Raw genomic sequence first — 24,102 nt, forward strand, 5'->3', positions numbered from 1 at the left:
TTTCCATGAACAGGATGTGCCAGCACATTTTAATTCCTAACGTCAACATCTTATTCCTGTCAATCGTCAACAGTATACCTGTGCTCGATGCACTCCCACAGTGGTGCTTTGTGAACCGAGTCGGAACAAAGCCCATTTTGTTGGGTATGACGAATGTCCAAATTTAAACGAACACGTTGCAAAGATATGGCGTTCCATCCGATCTCATAACACACAAATATGCAGTTAACACTCGTTTAAAGCAATAAAGCGTATTTCGAAGACGCAAAAAATCCAAGAAACGATGTAAATTTACATTTCATCCATGGCCTAAATAACATGTCCGCCGCCATATTATAAAATGTTAAGACACGGTCGACCAATTCAAGGAAATTAACAGTTTAAGACTTAAATTACTTCAAGATTCTTCTAATAGATTTAATAAAACTAATATTTTATACAAAATAAAGCAAAATAAACATGTAATAAAGTGATCTCGAAATTTATCTTTTGGGCGTCATTTTAGCATCCAACCAATCAACGCATTCGTTACAAAATTTTGCAGAAATTTCCCTAAATCTAACCAATCAGAAATAAGCTTTTGCCCGCGTAGAATCAAAGCCATACGACCTCCGAAGGTGAGTAACCCTTAAAAAATACAATATTATTGGAAATTGACAACAGCTACAACAATTTTGAGGTGCTCTTTGGATTCTACGATAATTTTTCCACAAGGAACCACCGATAGTTTGTTCAAAAACATCGATTTTCCTGGTATATAATGCATCTGAAGTGAGCTGTCCCCATATCGTATCCCACGCTATCTCCAGAATTGATCCTGAAATATTGTCTTTGTTTTCGTAGTAAATCAAGATTATTATTATATTTGTGTATTCCCCACTTTAGTACGAAGTAGAGTAATGCATTGAATATATGTGTTCTATGAATTCCTGGTGGTATACGTTGTATGCACTGCAAATGCCGGACAAACATCCGTTTTGTTCGAGCACATGCCAGAAGAATGCATACACTTTCATTACAGAATATCAGCTCGTTTGGAATTCAACGTCTTCTTATTTTAAACCATTGTCATATTTATGGCCCATATACGTATTTGTTATAAACGCCGTGCGACTTGGCTAATAAACGCAATCAAAGAAATGCCAGTTATTCAAATTTAAGATCATTAAACATTTTGAGTTGACATGCTCTAGATTTGTTAGTTGGTAGATTTGTGTCATGGTGTCAGATTGAATTTGAACAGTCTATGATTTATCCTTACTATTACGCATAAACCATTCATTCGGTACTCTAGGCCTATTAATATTCTTTAATTAATTTGTTACAATACCCACAAATTCGTTTATCTTTATATGAATATAATGTTTAAAAGGATACAGTATAAACGTCAATAATCATTCTGATATGTAAGTTATCATCAAATATTTGAGCACATATGGCAATATTTACATTTTCACTGCAGTCTCACTATGTTAACTTACCAAGCACAGTTTGCAGTCATATAGAATCACAGTCGCGAAAGACTTATTCATTATAGATGCATAATCCTTTGGGATTTCACAACCAAATGTAAATATAGGCATTGAACGTCTTTTAGTTTGCATTCATTTAGCCTTTCTCATAGAAGAAGTATTGAGTAAACAGTGATATTGCGTATCAAATGATACATTACTATGGTCATAATATCTTCATCTAGATTGCCATTTCTATCATGTTATACACTAACAGTGATAAAATCTACATGGACACCCAAAGTCTGTTGAGCGCAAAGAGTTCTGAGACAACCAAAAAACTTTCTGGGAATGTCACATACATGTTTCTTGAAAATGACTCATAGAAATTGGAAAGAAGATGTATAGATTGTCTACGTTATCAATGGCAAAGAAATTGTTTACAAATGTAGTCATTGCTTTGTTTTGTTCAAAAAGACATTGTAAAATATGCATATTTTTTATTGGATTGTGTTTTTTACTATCTTAATTTTTAACTACCGGTACATGAATGATAATTTGTTCAAAATGGATTTTTATATACATTTCCCCATTTTCCAGATCTATTCTGCTAATGAATTTGAACAATTTTGACTTTTCGGTTGTCTTTTCTTGAAATTAAATTAAACAAATTCCCATCTGATCACAAGTTAAAGTAACTATCAGTATGTTAGCTTTTGGTTCTATTAACCTTAATGTTGAAATTGGCTTAGTGTACACTTGCCTTTCAGATAGTATTTTGTCAGAGTTTATTTAAATATTGAAAAATTCCATTATTTGCATATCAAATTAATTGTATATGTGAAGATCAAATATTAAACTTAAGAATATTGGATTACATATACATTTCCATGTATATACTGTTATTAATTATATTCATTGTCTTTTTGATGTGATTCATAAAAAAACCCATATTATTTGCCCCACAGTAGCATATTACCATGTGTCCACTCAGACCATTTATTTAGAACTAGAAGATCTTAGCTCTTTGTAGTTATGTCAAATACTATATTTGTAATTTGTCAGAGAATATATCAATTTGCAAGTCCAGCTGTTGCAGGCCTAGGGCATACAAGCACATGTATACTTATTTCTATGTTTACATTTCAAATAACTTTTTCTGCTTTGATTGTGTATATTACTTGAAAAATATCACCGGACATCCATGTATTACATTCATAAATATGTTTTGATATTTGGACTGTTACAATTATTAATTATTAACATGGCCTTTACTAGGATAAAGGGGTGGCATAGGTGCAATGCCTGATGGAAAAGACTCCATGTTAATGTTTCTTCAAACATTTTAGATACTATAATTATGAGGACATAAAGCTATGGGTATATGTATTTTCTGGTCAAATTTATAATTATTGACTGAGTCTTCTAAAGCTGATATTTTACTTGAAATATCAATGTTAAACACATTGTGCATGTCAATATTTTTTAGGTCATCTGACCCAAAGGGTCAGGATGACCTATTGTCATCATGCACCGTCCGTCGTCGTGCGCCGTGCGCCGTCCGCCGTCCGCCGTCCGTAAACTTTTCATTCAAACGACTTCTTCTCAATAACTGGAAGGCCCAGGGTACTCATATTTGGCCTGTAGGTTGCTGGGATGGAGGGCTACCAAGTTTGTTCAAATAAATGACCTTGACCTTCATTCAAGGTCACAGGGGTCAAAAAGGCTAAAATCTTTAAACGACTTCTTCTCAAGAACCAGAAGGCCCCGGGTACTGATATTAGGCCTGTAGTATGCTGGGATGAAGGGCTACCAAGTTTGTTCAAATAAATGACCTTGACCTTCATTCAAGGTCACAGGGGTCAAATAGGCTAAAATCCTTTAAAAAACATCTTGTGAATAACTAAGAGGCCTGGAGACCTGATATTAGGCCTGTGACATGCTGGGATGAAGGGCTACCAAGTTTGTTCAAATAGATGACCTTGACCTTCATTCAAGGTCACGAGGGTCAAATAGGCTAAAATCTTTAAACAACTTCTTCTCAAGAACCAGAAGGCCCAGGGTACTGATATTAGGCCTGTGACATGCTGGGATGAATGGCTACCAAGTTTGTTCAAATAAATGACCTTGACCTTCATTCAAGGTAACAGGGGTCAAATAGGCTAAAATCCTTTAAAAAACTTCTTGTGAATAACTAAGAGGCCTGGAGACCTGATATTAGGCCTGTGGCATGCTGGAATGAATGGCTACCAAGTTTGTTCAAATAGATGACCTTGACCTTCATTCAAGGTCACGAGGGTCAAATAGGCTAAAATCTTTAAACGACTTCTTTTCAAGAACAAGAAGGCCCAGGGTACTGATATTGGGCCTGTGACATGCTGGGATGAATGGCTACCAAGTTTGTTCAAATGAATGACCTTGATCTTCATTCAAGGTACCAGGGTCAAATAGGCTAAAGTCTTTAAATGACTTCTTCTCAAGAACCAGAAGGCCCAGGGTACTGATATTGGGCATGTAGCATGCTGGGATGAAGGGCTACCAAGTTTGTTCAAATGAATTACCTTGACCTTCAATCAAGGTCACGGGTCAAATAGGCTAAAATCTTTAAACGACTATGTTGTATTGTACTAATAGTCAGATGACCGTTAAGGCCCATGGGCCTCTTGTTTCAAATGAAATTGAAATACATGAAGTGTTTAACAAGATTGTCTAAATGATTCACCAATATAATGCCGTACAAACTGGTATGCTGTCAAGACAAACATTTGTTACTAAATTAATACCACAGAAGAGTATGGATTCAAAGTGTTTGTCAATATATTTCAAAACAATAGGAGTATTTTATAATTTATTACAGACCAGAAAACAAATATTTCTTGTATATACAGGTATATTGTACTTAATTATTTACTGGTCCTTAAAATGCTGCAAATATTTCCATAATACATAATGTGATTGTAATAACAAAGCGTTAGATTAACAGGAAATTAAACAAAATAAAATGCATATAGGTTCAATCACACAAAAAGATATTTGTATAGAATATGGTATCAATGTTAATTATATAATGATAAAGCAGCTTTCATTCCAGAGGTTAAAAACCATCTCTGTTATTCACTGTACGTTACGGCAGTGATAGTAATTACCGTAATTATTATCAAGGATATGATGGGCTAGCAGATAACAAACATATTGAATATTCCTAGTGAACATGCTATGATAGCTACTGATAAGGAAATTGATTAGTCACCAAGCTTGCAGTGCAACTATGATGATATTGTTTAAGCTAGTACATAGTTGGCTTCAATGTGCTGAGCCCATATTGATGAAAACTAGCACACAAAGGCCATATTTACATCACATTATTCAGCTGACATGCATATAATTAACTTCACAAAAGAAAACGTTGAAAAAGACACGTGTATTGTAAAATGAAACTTAATTAAAGATTTGATTTATTTGATGGGTTTAAAAGATATATATCCAATATGATGAGTTTCCTGTGAATGGATTTTTATCTGTAAACAAGGTCAAGTGCACTCAGTCAGACATGTTAAATTCCACATCAAAGGGAAGTAACTGATGTTTACTTCCTGTTTGACTATGAGATAATCATGAAGTTCAGCTTCCACTCACTTTCCAAACACACAATTGTTTAGATAAATACAGTTTTATAATTAATTAGTTATTAATTCATTTACATGTTTTACATATAATCATGAAAAAAATGATTATAATTAGTTATTAATTCATTTACATGTTTTACATATAATCATGAAAAAAATGATTACCAAATCTGAGAAATTCATTTACATGTTTTACATATAATCATGAAAAAAATGATTACCAAATCTGAGAAATTCATTTACATGTTTTACATATAATCATGAAAAAAATGATTACCAAATCTGAGGAAAATGTCAATTGATCACTTCACATATGGACAACTTTTAGATATTTAATTAATATAAGTAGACATCATTAATAATTAATTGGGTTATGATAAATATGTTTTGCCAAATGATTGCAAATCAATAAAAAAAAAAAAGGAAAAAAGTTCATTCAATAAAAAAAAAAAAAAAAAAAAAAAAAAATGATAAGAAATGATAGCAAAAAAAAAAAAAAAAATTGAAACAATTGAACGGGATTTAAAATTAATGAAAACAGATGTGTTTTTGGGCATCAGCTCGATTAGATTTTGTCATGTCTGAAGTAAAAGCAAGGAAAGGAAATATTTACCAAAAGGTTCCTGTTGTAATTTGTTGATTAATATAATATGGTTATTAATAGCAAAACTAAAACTGTAGATCACAATTGTAGCAGTGATTTGCTTTTTTGTTGTGTTAAAAATTCTTGATTCATTCTATAAATTCCCACCAGAAATGTTGTCTATTTCTATTCAATGTCTTCTCAGGCGCTTAGCTACCATAGACCCTGGTACTCCTATGCATCCACATCATTTTCATGCTCATTTGAGAATTAATACTGATAATGTTTATACACAAAATTTATATAATAAGAAACAAATTTTGTCTTTACTTGTATCGCAACTATCTTTAAAATAACTCCCATGAGTATCTATACTGCCAACCAGATTAATTAATGTACAGTCAATTTTATATAAACGTTTCTGTTAATATAGTGACATTCTATTGTTGGAAATCCAAATGTATTATTAGTAATCAGCTATATTTACGGAAACTTATTATATATACATATAGGAAAAACATTTAATGGTGTCATTATGGGTACCTTTGAGAGGGGTGCCCGTATCCGCGTATCGTATTAGGCAGAGAAAAACCTATGTCATTGCATCCACGTTGCAAATTGTTTTAACCCTGGCTACGCCCCTGCTTCTTATACCTATTTTTTTTCTATTTCAGATGCCAAGCATAAATGACAAAAAACACATTTGCTCGGTTGCAACAAAGAAAGCCAAATGTCTGGTCACATAGAACCAAGTTCAAGTGTCAAGAAGTCTGCATGCCTTCTTTACAATACTCAGTGTTGTCATTGCCGGATATGTCTGACAAGAAATCACCTCCTAGAAAGGTAAAACATTAAAGCATAAAAACATTCACACGATGATAACCATGATTATTTTGTATGTCAAGGTTACATGCCTATGGTTGGGGCCGCAATGGCTGAGTAGTTCTAATTTATATATATATAATTAGATGTCTCAACAATCGCATAATTCTCACAAGCCCTGTACCTCTTGGTTGCAAGTTTGAATCCCGTGTGAGGCAGTTTCCAGGTACTGGTCTGTGGTTTTTCTTGTGATACTTTGACTTACTTCCACCTACAAACTTGGCATGTCCTTACATGTTCCTGGCTGTTAATAGGACGTTCAATTAATAAAAACCTACAAAAAATAGATGCCTATGTATTAAACACTTTTGATTCAATTCATCTTCAAATATTGAAAAGACTTTCTAGCTGAACAGTAACATGAATCTAAATGTATATTCAATTACTATGGTGAGATAATATTACACAAGAGAAAAATGTTTGAGCATATAAGTTATTATTTAAAATTTCTACTAAAGATTCTCCTATTTATATATATCTAATTGAACTATTCCAAATAAAAAATGTATTGAAATTTTTTTTACGATTTTAATTTTTTCTCTGCAGGAGAAGACACTTTTTGTACGGACACCCCAGTCAGATAGTAAAACACTGAAACGAAAACTGCTAGCAACTGAATCGAGTCCTTGTGAAGACGAAGGTAATAAATATAAAAACTATATATATTTGTGAAATACATTTACAAACTGGGAGTCTGTGCAGCCAGAAGATAGGCATTATTCATGTCTATATAACATATTAACATGTCTGTACCAGTGGGAGCTGATCACAAGTCAGTAGGGTGGGTGTGTTGACAAGTTATTGATTGCTAGGTTTGGTTTATACAATACAAATGTTTATTATTTTGTTTTCGACATGGAGTCTGCTTTCTTTCGCAATGCACTAATTCCGATTGTGCACAACATATCGGGTGTCATTTAATATTTTACATTTAATTTCTAGCTTTTAAAAATGATAATGAAATATAACCATTGGTCAACCCTGTGGCTTATCATAATGTTGCTGGTTATGCTATATAAATGAACGCTAGTTACCATGTGATGTTATACATATATAATGAATCCAATGTACCTCCGATATACAATGCACATATGAATGAATGCAAGTTACTGTGGATATACATATGAATGAATGCAACTTACCATGTATATACAGTGTACATACGAATGAATGCAACTCTTACCATGGATATACAGTGTACATATGAATGAATGCTTAACTTTATAATAATAGTGAACCTAAAACTAGTAAAAGGATGCAAATGTTTTCTAATTACTTTATATTTCAATATTTGCTCTTAATAATAGTGAACCTAAAACTAGTAAAAGGATGCAAATGTTCTCTAATTACTTTATATTTCAATATTTGCTCTTAATAATAGTGAACCTAAAACTAGTAAAAGGATGCAAATGTTCTCTAATACGTACTATATGTAGCATAACATGAAAATTACTTACAACATCTTGGTAAGCATCCAGTACTATTAAATTATAGAGAGGAAAGCAACACCTAAGAGGAAGAAGCCATTGAACTCTGAACCATCACCAACTCCATCTAATGTCCCTCCTACTCAAAAGAATCCTAGTGGCATTACATCTCCCCGAACTGGCCCGCTGTCTGAGCGTCAGCAAATGTTGTTTCTGATGCGACTAACAGATGAAACATCTCAAGGTAATGACAATTACACTGTACTTGATATGTTCGACATGATGGACAACCTTTCTTTTGATTTATGTTTTTGTTTTGTTCATCTACAAGGTCCAAGATAATTAATGCTTAGTGGTATACACAGTTACTGATAATATTTCAAGTAAGCAAAAATAAAAGTGATTATTAGAGCAACATATGAATTGAGAGGTCCAGAGATTATTAATTGTTTTAATACATTCATGATGACAGATATCTATAGCATGTCTAAATAATGTGTTTCAAAGATACGTATTTACAGATTTTGTGATTGAACTAAGAAAAGAGAAGATGCCAGATGAAAAGTATAGTAACATGAAAAGAAAAACAAATTATTTGATTAACAGATTCAACATCTAAACCCACCTCACCTCAGCCAGTAGGCCAGATTGGACCGAAGCGCACCCCTGGGGATAAGAAAGTTCACAAGCGCAATGAGCGGGGAGAGACACCTTTACATTTAGCAGCAATCAAAGGGGACATTAAACAGACTAAGAAACTTATTAAGGCTGGAGCTGACGTCAATGTGGCCGACTTTGCTGGTTAGAAATTCATTCCTTTTTATTGCTTTTATTGGCTAAAGGGGGAAGGGAATTGTGGAATTAAAGAGATATATGAGGAATAAAGTTCAACTCATTTAGATTTACTATGAATGAATATGAGAGGTTTCAGGGGTTTAGTCACACCTCTTGGTGATTATGATGTTATAAAAATCGCGTCAAATGATGACATCGTAATCAGCGGATGGTGAGACAAATCGATGGAAAATTGTACTTTTCTTAAGTCATTTTAGGATCTCGAAACCTCTGTATTGTACCCCGAAGTGGTGAAATTGTTGGGCAACTCTTAGATTATTTAATATTATGAAAAAAATAAACCAAAATTTGCTAATGAATTTTGAAAGTTAAAAAAATTCTTCATGCCAACGTTAGGGTTTCTGTAATGACAACATGGTGTTGTTATTACGCAGTAGTTATAGTAGTTTAAGTAGTTCTCTGGTGCATATTTTCGAGGTAAATCTCACAATTAAGATGAAACAAAATATATGTGAATGAAATGAAACCTTTATTTGTAAATTCCTTGACAGATAGATAAATTACTTCATTAACTAATTTAAGACTGCCCAAAGTGGTGAAATTGTTGATCAACCGTGATAAAATAAAATTAAGAAAAAAAACTTTGATAATGAATTTTGAAGGTAAACAAAATTTCTTCTTGCCGCCGTTAGGGTTTCTGTAATGACAGTATGTTGTTTTCTGCAGAGTATCGGTCAGCAGATACCAATGGATTACTTGCTATCTGATTTTCAATTTGACTGATAATCATTGTCTTGTATCCAACATTTATTTAACTTTTGGTAGAAATGCTATTTATATTAATAACTTGAAGAAAATAAATTCAGGACTGGTCATGGAAAGATAGTACTTTATTCTGACTGAAATGCTCTGCACCATGTGTGTGTGTTTAGGATTACGCAGTAGTGATAGTAGTTTAAGTAGTTCTCTGGTGCATATTTTTGAGATAAATCTCACAATTAAGATGAAACAATGTATATGAGTTGAAAGGAAACCTTGTTTGTAAATTACTTGACAGATAGATAAATTACTTCATTAACTAATTTAAGACTGCCCAAAGTGGTGAAATTGTTGGGCAACTGTGATGAAAAAAAATAAAAAAAACAACTTGATAATGAATTTTTAAAGTAAACAAAATTTCTTCTTGCCGACGTTAGGGTTTCTGTAATGACAGTATGTTGTTTTCTGCAGAGTATCGGTCGGCAGATACCAATGGATTACTTGCTATCTGATTTTCAATTTGACTGATAATCATTGTCTTGTATCCAACATTTAGTTAATTTTTGGTAGAAATGCTATTTAATGAAAATAAATTCAGGACAGGTTATGGAAAGATAGTACTTGATTCTGACTGAAACATTCAGGACCATGTGTGTGTGTTAATGATTACACAATAGTGGTAGTAGTTCTCTGGTGCACATTTTCTAGGTTAATCTCACGATTAAGATCGATGAAACAATACGGTACAGTGTTCTCCCCAGGATTTTTTCACTGCGCTATGGTAATTTTTTTCCCGTTGCAAACTGCGCGGCGCAGCGCGAATAATCTTTTTTGTGTCACAATTTAATTATAATGGCCTTGTGTTATAAATTAAAATAAAAATAACAAAAAATAATAACATTTTGATCTCACTGTCACATTTACTGAATCCAGATTAATTGCATTTAAAAATTATTAGAATTATTTAAATTTTTAAATTAAAATTATTTTAATGTGTTTCACAATTCTAGATTATTGTGGGATTATGCACCCATCACTATTTGTGTATTTAAAATATTTAAAACAGACTGTAGTTACTGTATGGTACTGTAAATGTAACTTTTGAGAGAGATTAAAAAAAATATTGATAAAATTTAAGTCTTTTATAACACATATCTGTACAATTGTATGACATGTTTATTATCATCCAATTATGCTTAAAATTTACAAATTACAATTTTTTTCAAATCCGGATTTCTTATACCCATCTGGCTCTATTATTACAATTACCTAACACCAAAATGGCGGCCATTTCGGTTGCCGTGCAAAGTTTGTGGTATCTTTCAGCAGTATATGACATTAAAAAACGTGAGTACATCATTTACAATTGCAGGCAGTGTTTGTTATTGGGATGATGCTCACTAGCTATAATCAAAACATCTGTTGAAAAGGTGTCAGTTTCTTTCCTAAACTGCCGATGTGCTCTACTTCAGTTACGTCGCCGTAGCTCACATGATTGAAAGTGATTTGATTAGTGATTTCTCCTCTCTCTAGCTGACCTATATCCCCAGACTGCTGAATAGAACAAGTGAGGTCTTGGTTAGGGACTAGTCGCACCTCTTTTGTTTACTTATCAATGCAATTTAACAGTACAATCTGGCAGGGCACCCCTGCGGATCAAAAGTAATCAACACGGTCACGGTCGTAAAAATGGACCGAATCACATGCCATAGCAGCATGACAGACATCGTAAATTTATAAGAATACTACTTGTCAGGTAGCAGGAGGGATTTATAATGAGGTTTAGATTCAGAAGACCTACTTAGAGAAAATGGGGGTCTGATTTATTGATGTGCAACGGGAGGCCGAAAGTGCGCTACGGAAGAAATTCCCGTGCAACGGCTCAAAATTTCCACGTAACGGGACCGTTATGCGGAAAGGGCCTGGGGAGAACACTGCGGTAATGTAATTTTCACACCCTGGCTGACCTTTGTTTGAAAATTCCTTGACAGATACTGCAATATTATTTTATTTAATTGCTTTCATGTTTACATGTACATAGGATGGACAGCACTACATGAGGCCTGTAACAGAGGATTTCTGCCTATCGCCAAACAGCTGTTGAAGGCTGGGGCAAATGTTAATGTCCAGGGACTAGAAAATGACACGCCTCTGCATGATGCTGCTGGTAATGGCCACGGAAAGGTACTTTGATATATATATATATAAATTCCTTCAAAATTTCAATATATTAAGTACTGTCAAGTTATTTCATAAAATTACTCAGAAAAGCAGAAATAATGGAAACCAAATAAGTTATTGTTGGGAGTCCTGAATTTTCTGGCACATGGAGTTAAAAGATTGATACATTTTAATTAATATTATTTTGTCTTTGCATAATAGGTTTCTATAGTATTTTGTCATTGTCATGGTTTCTGAGTTTAGTTTTATTACAACATGATGTACTGTTCCTTGCCTATGATAGGGTTTCTGCGATTACAGTCGGTTGTCTTCAGCAGAGTTTCTGTAGGCGTACATTATGTGGATGTGTCACTACCTGGTCCTTGTTGTGTAACAATTGTCCTTGTGATATATTCATACACGTCTCTTTTATAACAAACATACTCAAAATGACCTTGTCTGTTGGTACACATGAAAAATACTAAACGTGCCACCAGGGTGAAATATTTTAATAGTTAATTTTAAGGGAAATGTAGATTCAGTTTGAAGCAGAAAAAACACATAATTTAGAAAGATGAAAATACTTTTCCTTATCATGACATTAGAGCATATGTAGTGTTATTTGAGACTCATCCTTTCTAAATTACATCCTTTTTTCAGCCATTTCTAGTTTATATAATAAATAATTGTATACTATATACAACTGATGTAGATTAATATGAATTTTGAAAACAATATCAAGTCCAATGTCTTACATCTTGTGTTTTTAAACCCACAGTTGGTAGAGCTACTTCTGAAACATGGAGCGAATCCTCTACAGCCAAACTTACAGGGTAAAACGCCAATGGACGTGGCGGCCTCCCCTGATATGGTCAAGTTGTTAAGGAAAGAAATCATCACTTCTAGTAGTGATAGCTCCAGTCTGGACGACGCCCGCTCTCCCACTTCTCCTGAGAGTAACGCATCGTTAAAGGACGAGGATAATAGAAACACTGACTCAGATGGTTAGTAGGCCCAAGTATGATCCGATGGTATCAGATCATGGGTTGTGTGACAATGTTTGGACTAATTAAGAAAATTATACACTGCGTTTGTTGTCTATTTTATCGTCCTGAACCATGCTCATTACTTTGACTTCCACAAAGAAAAGTATTACAATATCATAGCTATTCCGACATCATGATTTAGATCAGGGACATTTTTATTCAGAGATCTCTACTGTTAGAATGTCTCTTAAGAATTACCCAAAGATGATTCTGGAATAGCATTTTATGTATAGCTTTCTATCAAAGATATATTGAAATATGAAGTGCTTCAATGACACTGTCACAGATAAATAAATTTTAAGGTCAACTGAGACAAAGTCTCATGTGACCTATTCTAATCACCTTTTGTCCGTCATCTGTCATGCAACGATAAACAATTTACATTTTCGACTTTTTCTTTAAAACTGCTGAAGCAATTTCAATGAAATTTTGCACAAACCTAAAACATAAGGCCAATCAAAATTGTGAATTGTATGTTCCCCACTCCCAAGGGGGCTGTGGGAGGGGCCAAAAGGGGAGAAATTGACTGAAATTTCAAAACTCTTCTTCTCTACTCACAGATGTGGTAGAATTAAATACTCTTCATAGATAGAAAGGTATTAAGGTCTTTTACAAAACTTGTGAATTATATGAACCTCGGGTCTCTAGTTTCCCCCTGGGGACAGGGTTAAATTTACTATAATGTATATAGGGAAAACACATTTTTGAGCATTATTTGGTCATTTATAATAGGAAATGAGTCAAATGTTGTCTGAATTATCAGTATGAGATGGCCATTGAATCCCTTTAACAAATTTTCCATGACTGACCTCCAGGGACCTTAGGGGCGGGGTTTAAAGGAGTCAAATAGGCTAAAATTTCAAAAATCTTCTGAAATTCTGAAAATGGTAGAAACATATACTCTTTATAGATGGAAAGGTCTTAAGGTGTTTTATAAAAATTATAGATTATATAACCCTGGGGTCTCACGTTACCCCCTGGTATTATATTTACATTTATGAACATTATTTGCTCAGTTTTCATAGGAAATGAGTCAAACTTGATTAAAGATATTAGCCTGAGATATAGCAGTTTAACATCCATATCGGTCCTTGCTGACCAGAGGGGCGGGAACAGGGTCAAAATGATTAAAATTTCAATTGCTTCAGTTACTTATTTTAGTTGACTAATTCTGGTAGTTACCACTATAAGCAGTTTAAATCTAGTTTTCTATATTTAAGAAAGGTACAGTGCCTGTTAGTCAATGGAATGTTAGAAACTACAGACTTTGAGTTCTTGTTTTATAATTACACAATAATTTAAGTTATAGTATTCCTGTTCATTCAAGACAAGACAGTATATTGCCTACGATAGGGTTTCTGTGATTACAGTCGGTTGTCTTCAGCAGAGTTTCTGTAGGCGTACATTATGTGGATGTGTCACTACCTGGTCATTGTTGTGTAATAATTGTCCTTGTGATATGTCCAAACATTTGTTTTAAAAAAGCAGCGTTGAAATATGATACCTTTTCATTCAATGATTTCCGCACATCCACTGACTTTATTATTTTAACGAGATCTTACTTTTCGCATAATTTTGTGATTTAGCTCGAATACAAATGTTTCTCAGATAATGAAATAAAATGTATATTTGATTGCACGATTGTCATTAAAAATTTATGTATTTACAAATTTGTTGAAAATAACCAAGATACAAAATTGTATTCGCAAAAACAAAGTAGTTTACAGTGTGATTCAAAATTTTGTGATGCTTTTTGGCATAAACATTGGTATAAAAAGGTCATCGACCTGTTTATCATTCACATGTAGTGTAATTCTATATATATCAATGTATTTCACAATTGCATACCATATGCATTACCAGTAATATATATATCACTGTAACTAATAATCTAAATGTTTTTCTCTGTTACAGACTATATGTCAAGATTGCCGAAACAGGACGGAAGCTCAAATCAGTCCTCAGTTGGCAGTAGGAGATCACTAATGTCGAAATCGGAAAAAATGTCATCACCTCGTCGACTTTTTCTGAAGTTTCAGCGTGAACAAGCTGATGAACTTCACGACAAACCTTCAAAGGAACCTCATTTTACGTCGTACAGTGTTACAATGGGGCCAAGTGAACACAAGGACTTCTTGTCAGTTGACAGCCCTGTGTCTAGTGTGGATAGTGACCTGTACGACCCTCAGTTAGACAATGTTAGGGGTTTAGACAAAGTGCGAGTCAATCTAATGGATTCTGAGGATAGCTTAGGGACTAGTTCAATAGCTAGAGACAGAATAGGTGAACGAATGGGGCATGGTGTGCCCTTAGACAGTGATAGAGTGAGACATGGTGGAATCAGTGATAGAATAGGACATGCAGGGCTCAGTGGACACATAGGACTTAGTGGTGATGGGATTGGTATCAGTGGCCTCACAGGGCTTGGGGCGCTGAATGTCCGAGAAGGACTAGGACTTGTGTCAGGTCAGGGTTCAGGGAACCGTGTGGCAGAGGACCACACATCTAGTGTTATATCAGGTAGTAAAACAAAAGTGACTTCTTCCTCTAGTGTGGAGCTTGGATTACGGTTGGGTATGGGGGAGTTTGGGAGGCTCAGCAATCTGGAGCCAGATAGTCAAAATGTTGAGTCAGTGGTTAACCCAACTCCCCCTCCAGCAAAGTTCCATCTGAAAATGATGGAAACACAACCGTTTTCTTCACATTTTAGTGATAATGAACCGAGTGATAACGAATTGAAAGATCCTCCTCCCCTCTCCATATCATCCATGTCATCAACCTCATCCTCATTGCCATCCTCATCATTGGTTTCGTTGTCACAGAGTGGTAGGAGAGGGAGTGTTGGGGAACAGTCTGCACACATTCCGCATAGTGACTCGAACAATCGCACGAAGTTAAAAGAATCAGTGTCAGACCCTGGTCCTGGCAATGGTGTGGGACACAAAGCAGTGGTGAACACCACCACTACCACCACCTCCGTCATCAGCACCTCCACCACAAACCCGGTTATTTCATCCTCGTCTGCGTCGTTGTCGTCACACTTTACGACTGTGGCCGATAAGAACATTAGTGAGTTAAATAATTCTCAGAGTGTTGTTCCTGTAGTGAGTTCCTCATCAGACAGGTTAGGATCAGAACGGACAGCTCCTGTCACTACAACATCTAGTTCTGTGTCGTTTCCAAGGAGGAATAGTGTATCTAGTGGAATGATTGTGAGTAGTATTAATGGTTCCAAAGACAGTGGAGGGGGAGGTGGAGGAGGGGGAGGAGGAGGGCATAACACAGGGGCGGGGTCAGGGAACAGTGATCCTCCCGCCGCTGCTTCCTCAGGGCTAAAATGGGAGTTACGTTCATCCTCATCTTCATCCTCCTCTTCTCCCAAAAACATTGATGAGTGGGGCAATTTTTTGCCGTCCACAAAATCTGAGGGTAGGCAAAGTCCAACAAAATCTGAAAAGGACCAAGATGACAGTTCTCCAAAGTCCGATAAGGATAGTAAAGAAAGTTATAGTAGACCAACGTCGCCAAAAGTACCACCATTAAAAATAATTATTCCTCCAAAAGCATCAACCTCAACAGCTAGCTTGGAGTCTGTATTTGTGAAATCACACTCCTCAAAGCATGCACTTCCATATGTGATAAATCCAACACAGGAACAGGAAGCAGCAGCAGCAAGATCACAAATGAATCAACCCCTCCCCATGACAACACTCCCACAGGAGGCAGTACCTACTACAAGTAGCCCTGCCTCCTCGCGCCCAGCTTCTCGGGAGAGCAACACAGCAAAGGACGTTAGTGATAAACAAAGTGCACAAAAAGATTCAAATAAGGAGGATAAAGTCTCTGTGTTAGATAATAATTGTAAACAGTCTCAGGCAATGGCTGTAGATTCAGCGGAGGAGAACCCGCCTCCTTGTTTACCGACAGACAAGGAGAAAGAACAGGAGAAGGAGAAGGATACCGGTAGTGTCAAAAGTGGTAGTGGTAAGGAAAGTGAAAAAGAAAAGGAAAAGGTTGAGGAGGAAAAGGAAAGTACACAGCGATCAACACGAACGTTACGATCTCACACACAGGCTGCCTTGCAGCAGAAACATTCACATGAGAAACATCAGAAGGGCGACAAATCGGACAAGGGAGATAAGCAAGATAAACAAGGTACAAAGTTTGAATATTGTTGCAAAAGTTTTGTTTTAGAAAAAGATTTACATGTTTATAATTTTGCACACTTCATAATTTTTAAACAAGTTATTTAATTTGTTTGTATTTAATAATTAATGAGATATACAAATTCACAGATCAAGATTAATAATTAATGAGATATACAAATTCACAGATCAAGATCAATATTCTCTTTCAGCATTAATTCTTCAATTTCAGTTTTGTTTAGGGCATAACTCTGAGATTCTTAATGCATTTATCACATTTTGACTTGTCTTGCACCTAAAAAATCGGGGCACTGGTGGCCGAGTGGTTAAGATATATCTCGACATATTACCACAAGCCCTCCACCTCTGGGTCGCAAGTTCGAATCCCATGTGGGGCAGTTGCCAGTTATATAATTACTGACCGCTGGTCTGGTGGTTTTTCTGCGGGTACTCCGGTTTTCCTCCACCAACAAACCTCCACCAATAAAACCTGACATGTCCTTACATGACCCTGGCTGTTAGGAAGTTAAACTAATAAAACCTATCCAAATGTAAAAAATCTATTTTAACCTGTATATATACATGCATGTATTTTGTGAGAGAAAAAATATATTAATATAAGACATTTCAACTACAATATTTAGGATACTGTAGATGAATCCAATAAGTGAAAGCTTAAGCCTGACCAAAAGCGAAATTAAAATAGCAATATTTGACATTATTTGTACTGTTTTGCAATATTTGATCTCTATATCCCTAATAATGATGTATATCCTCTACAGGAAATAATGATTCCTCATGTATATCCTCTACAGGAAATAATGATTCCTCAAAAGAGGAAACAACAAATAATTCAAAGAATAACAAAGAGGAGGAGGAATCTTATGACATACACCCACGAAAGAGGAAGTTACGATCAAAGATAGACACGAATACCGCCAGCCAGCCTGCTCCGCCGGAACCTCCACCACACGTACAATTACCAGCAGTGTCCTATGAAAAACCACCTAATCCTTTTGAATTGTATCTCTCTATTAGGAAACAGGTAGGTACAACTCTATGTTGCTATAATCAACCGTAAGGATCTAGTTCAACTTTTCAAATTTGCAGGAATAATGTAACCTGGAAATTTGATATTCAATTCTTGTTTGGATTAATGTTGCCTAGACACTCACAGCAGCAATCAACAATCAGATAAGTCATATCACATGCGACTCCTCAAATATAGGGAGACTCACAGTATATTTCTTAGTACTGGGACTTATCTAGATTTGAGAGCTAGTACTCTTGAGGCCAACTCGATTTATGCTCTTCTAATTAGATTTCATCTTGAAACTTTTAAGAATAGGGAAGATTTCTCAGAAGATTTTCCAGCTAAGATAAAAGAGCTTTCAGCAGCAAAAGAGCTACAAATCAAGTGATCGGAAGTTGTCTTCTAAAAGAAATAGAGGGCAAATCGAGTTTGGCTCTAGGAAATTAAATATCATACCCAAAATGTTGGACACTAGATTAACTCTTTGTATGTCATGCATGTGTAGCAGTGATGAATTTATATTGTGTGTGAAGGCATTATTATGTAGTATTGTTTTGTTTTACAGGTGGCATTAAAACATAAGCAATGGTCTGTGGTGCAGCCGAATGCTCCTAAAGGATACAAGGACTACTTAATGGTCAGCTGTAGTTACGTCCTACAAGGCAACAATGCCAGCACCCTGTCTGTTCCAATGGTAAGGCCCAAATAGTGCTACACAAGTACTTCCCAAACTTGAAACTTCAATACTTTAATGAGATAACCCTATAAAATGGGCAAGGCTTTCCACTTTTGCAAAGAGACAATACAAATATAACACAGTCTCGCAAGACATACAGACATTCATACATGCAACACACTACATACAGGGGAGGCCGTCCTTAAATGACCCTGACTGTGTTTAGAACTTCAAGCCCAAAATTGTAGAAAATATTTTGATACAGATAGATTTTTATGTATGATCATAGTTTTGATATAAAATTAATAACCAATCCATTAAACAATTAAGTTGATGGGATACCAAAAATTTTGAATATGGTGTTAAAAGTTAAAGATATAAAGCTCTTTTCATTGTATTTCAGTTGTCACCCCCTAATTCAGTGACAGGAACAATGCGGGACTTGTTTGTGGAGCAGGAGAAGGCACGATACAAACTCCGGCTTCAGCACCTTATAGAAAGGGTTAGTAGCAGTCATATTTAAAGCTACAGTGGACCCGCGATAATCCGGACGCCGATAGTCCGGAAAACTCACAATCCGGACGGAAATGTCAAGGAATGGATTTTCGTAACGTTATATATACTCACTAGTCTGGAAATTCGTATTCGGAATCCGGAACCCCATTTTGGGAACGGAATGTAATTTTTATTAATAAATTCCCGCAATAATCCGGACAATTTGTTGTCGCCACGTGCCGATAAAATCCAAGGCCATCTCAGTCATGTGTACAATACACACTATCATTTGACACTGAGTGTGTTGTCATAACGACGGCTGCCAGGTCATAGCCATGGGCATTTACCTGAACACCTTTCACACGAATACATGCTGTCATGTAACAGTTCATTGGTTTTCTTTAGGAGATCGAACTTCAGTGTTGTAATTGAGATACGCAATATATATTTTTAGCCACACGCTTTTAATAGATACCTTACTTGTTTCGCATGCAGAATATATCGATATGAGTATCAGATACAATAAAGTGAGATAATACTTAAAAATCAATAAGAATTTTAAATGTATGTGAATCTATTTGAATTCATCGTCTGTGGTATAAGATATAAAGGCTACGACACATGCCATAACGTGTGTGACATTGTGCACGAAGTTAGACGTGAACGGGCGCGTGGTTGTCACACACGTCTATAAGTCAGAAAGCAAAACTTGTAGAAATTGTCATTAAAAACACACATTATACAAAATAACAATTATATGAGTTCCTAAAGTGTTCAAAACTATTTGTTACCATAGTTTTTTTTTATGCCAAGAACGTAGATGATATTAATCCTTGGTTAGGCAATTTGCCGTACGACAGATCAAGAGTGGGATACAAAGCTATATGCATACATAGTATACAATTAACTATGGCTTAAGGTTTCGTATCTTGAAAAAAAATTGTTTATATATTATTCTTTACGTAATATATAAATACCTATAAAACATAACAAACGAAGTATTGATTATAATAAAAGTATATTACATAAAAGCCTGTTATCGATGACAAGGTCAAGGGAGGTAACTCGTACGTGACAATTTAATTGACTAAGAGCACGGAATTCGGCAGTCCGGAAAACTCGTAATCCGGACGGTTTAGACTGGAAACGAAGGTGTCCGGATTATCGAGGGTCCACTGTATTTATATAAAAACAAGTTTGTCTATAGTTATAAGTTCACTGCAATTACAATGTGTAAATTATGATATATAAAGTGTTATTTTCATTAAAAAAAGAGGTTTCACCTTTGGATGACACTTGGAGGAGGTTTTAGTTATATCCATATCTGTCCTATCACATTTTATCTGCATACATGGCAGGCCGTCCCTACATGACCCTGGCTGTTAAAAGGACGTTAATTGATCAAACAAATAATCTTTGAACACAGTAGGATTATAATTTTCTGGGGCAGCGATGGCTGAGTTGTTACATGACTCAACATGGTCGTGAGTTCGAATCCCATCTGGGGCAGTTGCGAGGGCCCAGTTTCATGATCATTCCTTAACTTTAAGGAAAGCATTACTAAAGTCCTTACATGACCTTGGCTGTTAAATGATAGGAAATTAAACTAAACAAACCAAACCATAGTATTATTATTATATCTAGTAAAATTTAAAGTTGTTATATCTACAGTAGACAGAGAATTTTTACTGAGCCTTTTAGCTCTTATTCTGATGCTTAACTATTGTATGCATTTAAACTTTTGTCCTAAATTGTGATTCCCTTAACTTACAGGAAAAGCTGACACTGTCTGTAGAACAAGAGATTATCAGGGAACATGGGCGTGCTGCCCGAGCTTTGGCCAATCAGAGTCTACCTTTTAGTATGTGTACATTACTACGAGATGAGGAAATCTACAATACTATTGATCCAGAACAGGTATGACTCTCTAAACACATTCCTGATATTTATACAATTAATTGCACATAAAAAAACCTCAAAAAATATGTCGTTGTGAAACTGAAAGCATTTCAAGGGGAGGGGGAGGGGGGGGGGGGATGTGGCCAATCACATAGGCCTGTACAAAGACTTCCTATGAAGATTACAGAGAGTGATGCCCAACTTCAAAACCATACAGTGTGCTCTTATTTGATTCTTTTGATACACATCAAAGGACCGACTTGCCTGTCTCATTTGTTGTCACACACACAAAGCTTTCAGTGTTGATATGACAAAGTTCACGGTTGAATATAACGACTGAGATATTAACTCCTGGAATATCCAGGATGAGAAAAGAAGCCTTTTGAAAATATTGAAACATTTTATAACAGTGACATGTAATAATCGGCTTTGATTAAAAGTAGATTTTATGAAGTTTAGGATTTTGCTGTTGAAAAAAAATTGTAACTTAATTTGCTCTGCACAGGTGGAGGAGAAAGAGAAGAACGTCCGTTCAAGATACAATGGGCGACAGTTCCTGTCCTGGTTAAAAGATGTGGATGATAAATATGAAAAAATCAAGGTTAGACTACCTGATTCTGAATTTGACCACAGTAACCTAAAAGATTATTATCCATTCACATTTATATTGTAATATTTTCCCAATATTTGTGTTTAGAAAAATACGTATTAGGAGAGTAATATTGTTTTTGAAAGCAATCATAAGAAGTCATTGTTGATTCGCTGTATTGTTAGCTGTCTTGTCGGTAGCGTTTTCAGAGTATCAAAAAAGGTTATCTGAACTTACTACATCAGATATTACTTGTTGGCCTGGATGCATTATGACTGAACAGCATTGGAATCATACGTTTTGACAAGAGTATTATTGTATGGAGAATAAATTTGAATATTGTTATTTTCAGGAGTCGCTTCTTCTTCGACATCATCATGAAGCTGAATCGCTATTTGCTGTCCAGAAGATGGACTGGGAATGGAAGATGAAGGAGATGAGTTTATGTGACCACAAGAGTGCTCCTACGATAGACGATCTTCATGTCCCCATGGTTCAAGTTAATGACGATTTTGAGCTTAGGCCCACGTAGCACAGTATGGCAGCTTGTTAGAGGATTCTTTTTTAATGACATTCATTTTCTCACTCCTCGTATTACAAATGGGTCTGTTGTGACCTTTGTGTGTATCAAGAGAGATATGCTATCAACAAGGTAATTATACAATTTGTCTGTCTATCATGGAATGATGTGTGCTGTTACAGTAGTGAAATCATGTTGTAAACAAAATAACGTCTCTGTACACAGTATGGTCTGGTTTAGCTGGAATATTTGTCTTGTTTCTGTATGTGTTTAAAATGAAAGTTGTTCTGTAATTCAGATCAGATTTTGACATCAAATGCCAAATTTTTAAAGTCTTGTATTTTTTTAAGTCTCAATTTGATAACTTCATTTCAGTTTCAATAGTGTTGTCCGGATACACCTTATTTTTAGAATTGTTAAAAATTTGATGGATCATATTTATAAATTTTCATACAGTTTCATATCTTACCAATGGTTCACAGGGGAGAGAGATTACAAAAACAACTGTCTGTTGATATTTCACCAAGTTTAACTTTTCATTCTTTATAGCACTTTCACAGATATTAAAAATGATAAATACATGGGTTTTTTTTATCATATATACAGGCATAACAACTTAAAATAATCATAGTCATCAATGCATTTCAAACACTTTTTGTTAACAATTAGCCGTAGGGGAGGGGGTGTGCGCTATACTCTGTAGTGGGCTGGTCCCATAGTAACACGAGTCAACAGCGTTCTGTTGTAAATTATTTCATCACTCCAGTTCTGTAGTTAATACCGTCGTTTTCATTAGTTCATCAACTCGACTAATTTCAAACAATTCTGTGATAAAGTTTTATCATGTAGTCTTCTGGTTAATTCATGTACCATTACTTCTATGGTCATTCATTCAAATAAATTTGTTTCTTATTCTATAACATCTATAACACTATAAATCTTTCTCAGACAGATTTTTTGCTCAAGTCTATGTAAAATCATATACTTGAGTAAAAATTCTGTCTGAGAATAGTTTTATGGTGCCTGGTCCTGATATTATATTAGGATTTTAGAATTAAGAGAAGGAACAAAATGTTGTGAAAAATTTGATAAAAACTATTATATATTGTCTGTATTATATAGATTTTAAGTTTGTGAAAAATAGTGCTTATCTGGTATTGAAAGTATTGAAATAATTCTTCATCTCTCTCATGTTTTTTTGAACTGACACTCTAGACTAAAATGCTTTTTGATATATATATATATGTATATGTGTATAGGTTTCATCAAACTTGTCATTTTCATTGCTTTTGTAAATATCCTTCCACATAAAGTTGTATAATTATACATATGTACAAACTCTAGACAACTGTACATGCATGGTATGGTGTATGTATATTTGCCATTGTGAGCGATAATATTCACATAGATTTTTCTGTAAGAGATTTGTGACTACTGTCGATGTTAATGATTGATCAAACATGATCTGTGTTTATCAGTTGCTTGTTGGATTATATAAATATATATATATATATATATATAAAGACGTATACATATTTTTGCCAAGGTACATTGATTCAGGAGTGAAAATACAGGAAAACATGTCTAACAAATATATTTAAAAGCAGTTAAAAGTATTTCTAAAATATTTTAGCTGTGTTGGAGAAAAAAAATATCAGAACAGCAGAAAAATTTCAGTGCTGTGAATTTGTTGTGACTGTGGGGATGTGTGGATGTTTAACGGTGTGTGTGATTTTTTTCATGTTTCTTGTCTTTCATTATTTTTTTTTCTTTTGACAGGCTGGACACATGTCCTAGTGCCTGGGATTTGAGATAATCTGTCATTGATTGGAAGATATATTGCACTTTATTTTCTTTCTTTCATGGGACATATATTTAAAACTTACAGCATACAAAGAGCTAAAATGTGCTATCATTACAACTTGAATAAATTATTTATCATCTTTCTTACTCTTAGATTTAAAACAAAGAGCACTTTCCTTTCTATTGCATTCTGTAGAAACTTTTATTTCTCTT

At 34.9% G+C, this 24,102-nt stretch overlaps 1 protein-coding gene across 1 annotated transcript; it reads left to right on the forward strand.

Annotated features, from left to right (window-relative positions):
• The first annotated feature begins 563 nt into the window (after positions 1–563).
• LOC138315387 (protein phosphatase 1 regulatory subunit 12A-like) lies at positions 564–22,884 on the forward strand. The gene is made up of 14 exons (XM_069256373.1): positions 564–617; positions 6,335–6,503; positions 7,089–7,182; positions 8,037–8,213; positions 8,576–8,770; positions 11,565–11,707; positions 12,462–12,687; positions 14,644–16,884; positions 17,690–17,919; positions 18,473–18,601; positions 18,987–19,085; positions 20,852–20,995; positions 21,483–21,578; positions 21,919–22,884. Exons 2-14 carry the CDS (start codon positions 6,348–6,350, stop codon positions 22,096–22,098), a joined length of 4,110 nt encoding a protein of 1,369 aa, XP_069112474.1. The 5' UTR covers positions 564–617; positions 6,335–6,347; the 3' UTR covers positions 22,099–22,884.
• The last annotated feature ends 1,218 nt before the right edge of the window (positions 22,885–24,102 follow it).

This window comes from Argopecten irradians, chromosome 2 (assembly GCF_041381155.1).
Source record: "Argopecten irradians isolate NY chromosome 2, Ai_NY, whole genome shotgun sequence".
Taxonomy (NCBI): domain Eukaryota; kingdom Metazoa; phylum Mollusca; class Bivalvia; order Pectinida; family Pectinidae; genus Argopecten; species Argopecten irradians.

Coding starts and splice junctions, on each gene's coding strand:
- LOC138315387 (XM_069256373.1), top strand. CDS start 6,348: ATGACAAAAAACACATTTGCTCGGTTGCAACAAAGAAAGCCAAATGTC. Junction 11,708..12,461: donor CTGGTAATGGCCACGGAAAG/GTACTTTGATAT, acceptor TTAAACCCACAG/TTGGTAGAGCTACTTCTGAA. Junction 19,086..20,851: donor TTCAGCACCTTATAGAAAGG/GTTAGTAGCAGT, acceptor CTTAACTTACAG/GAAAAGCTGACACTGTCTGT.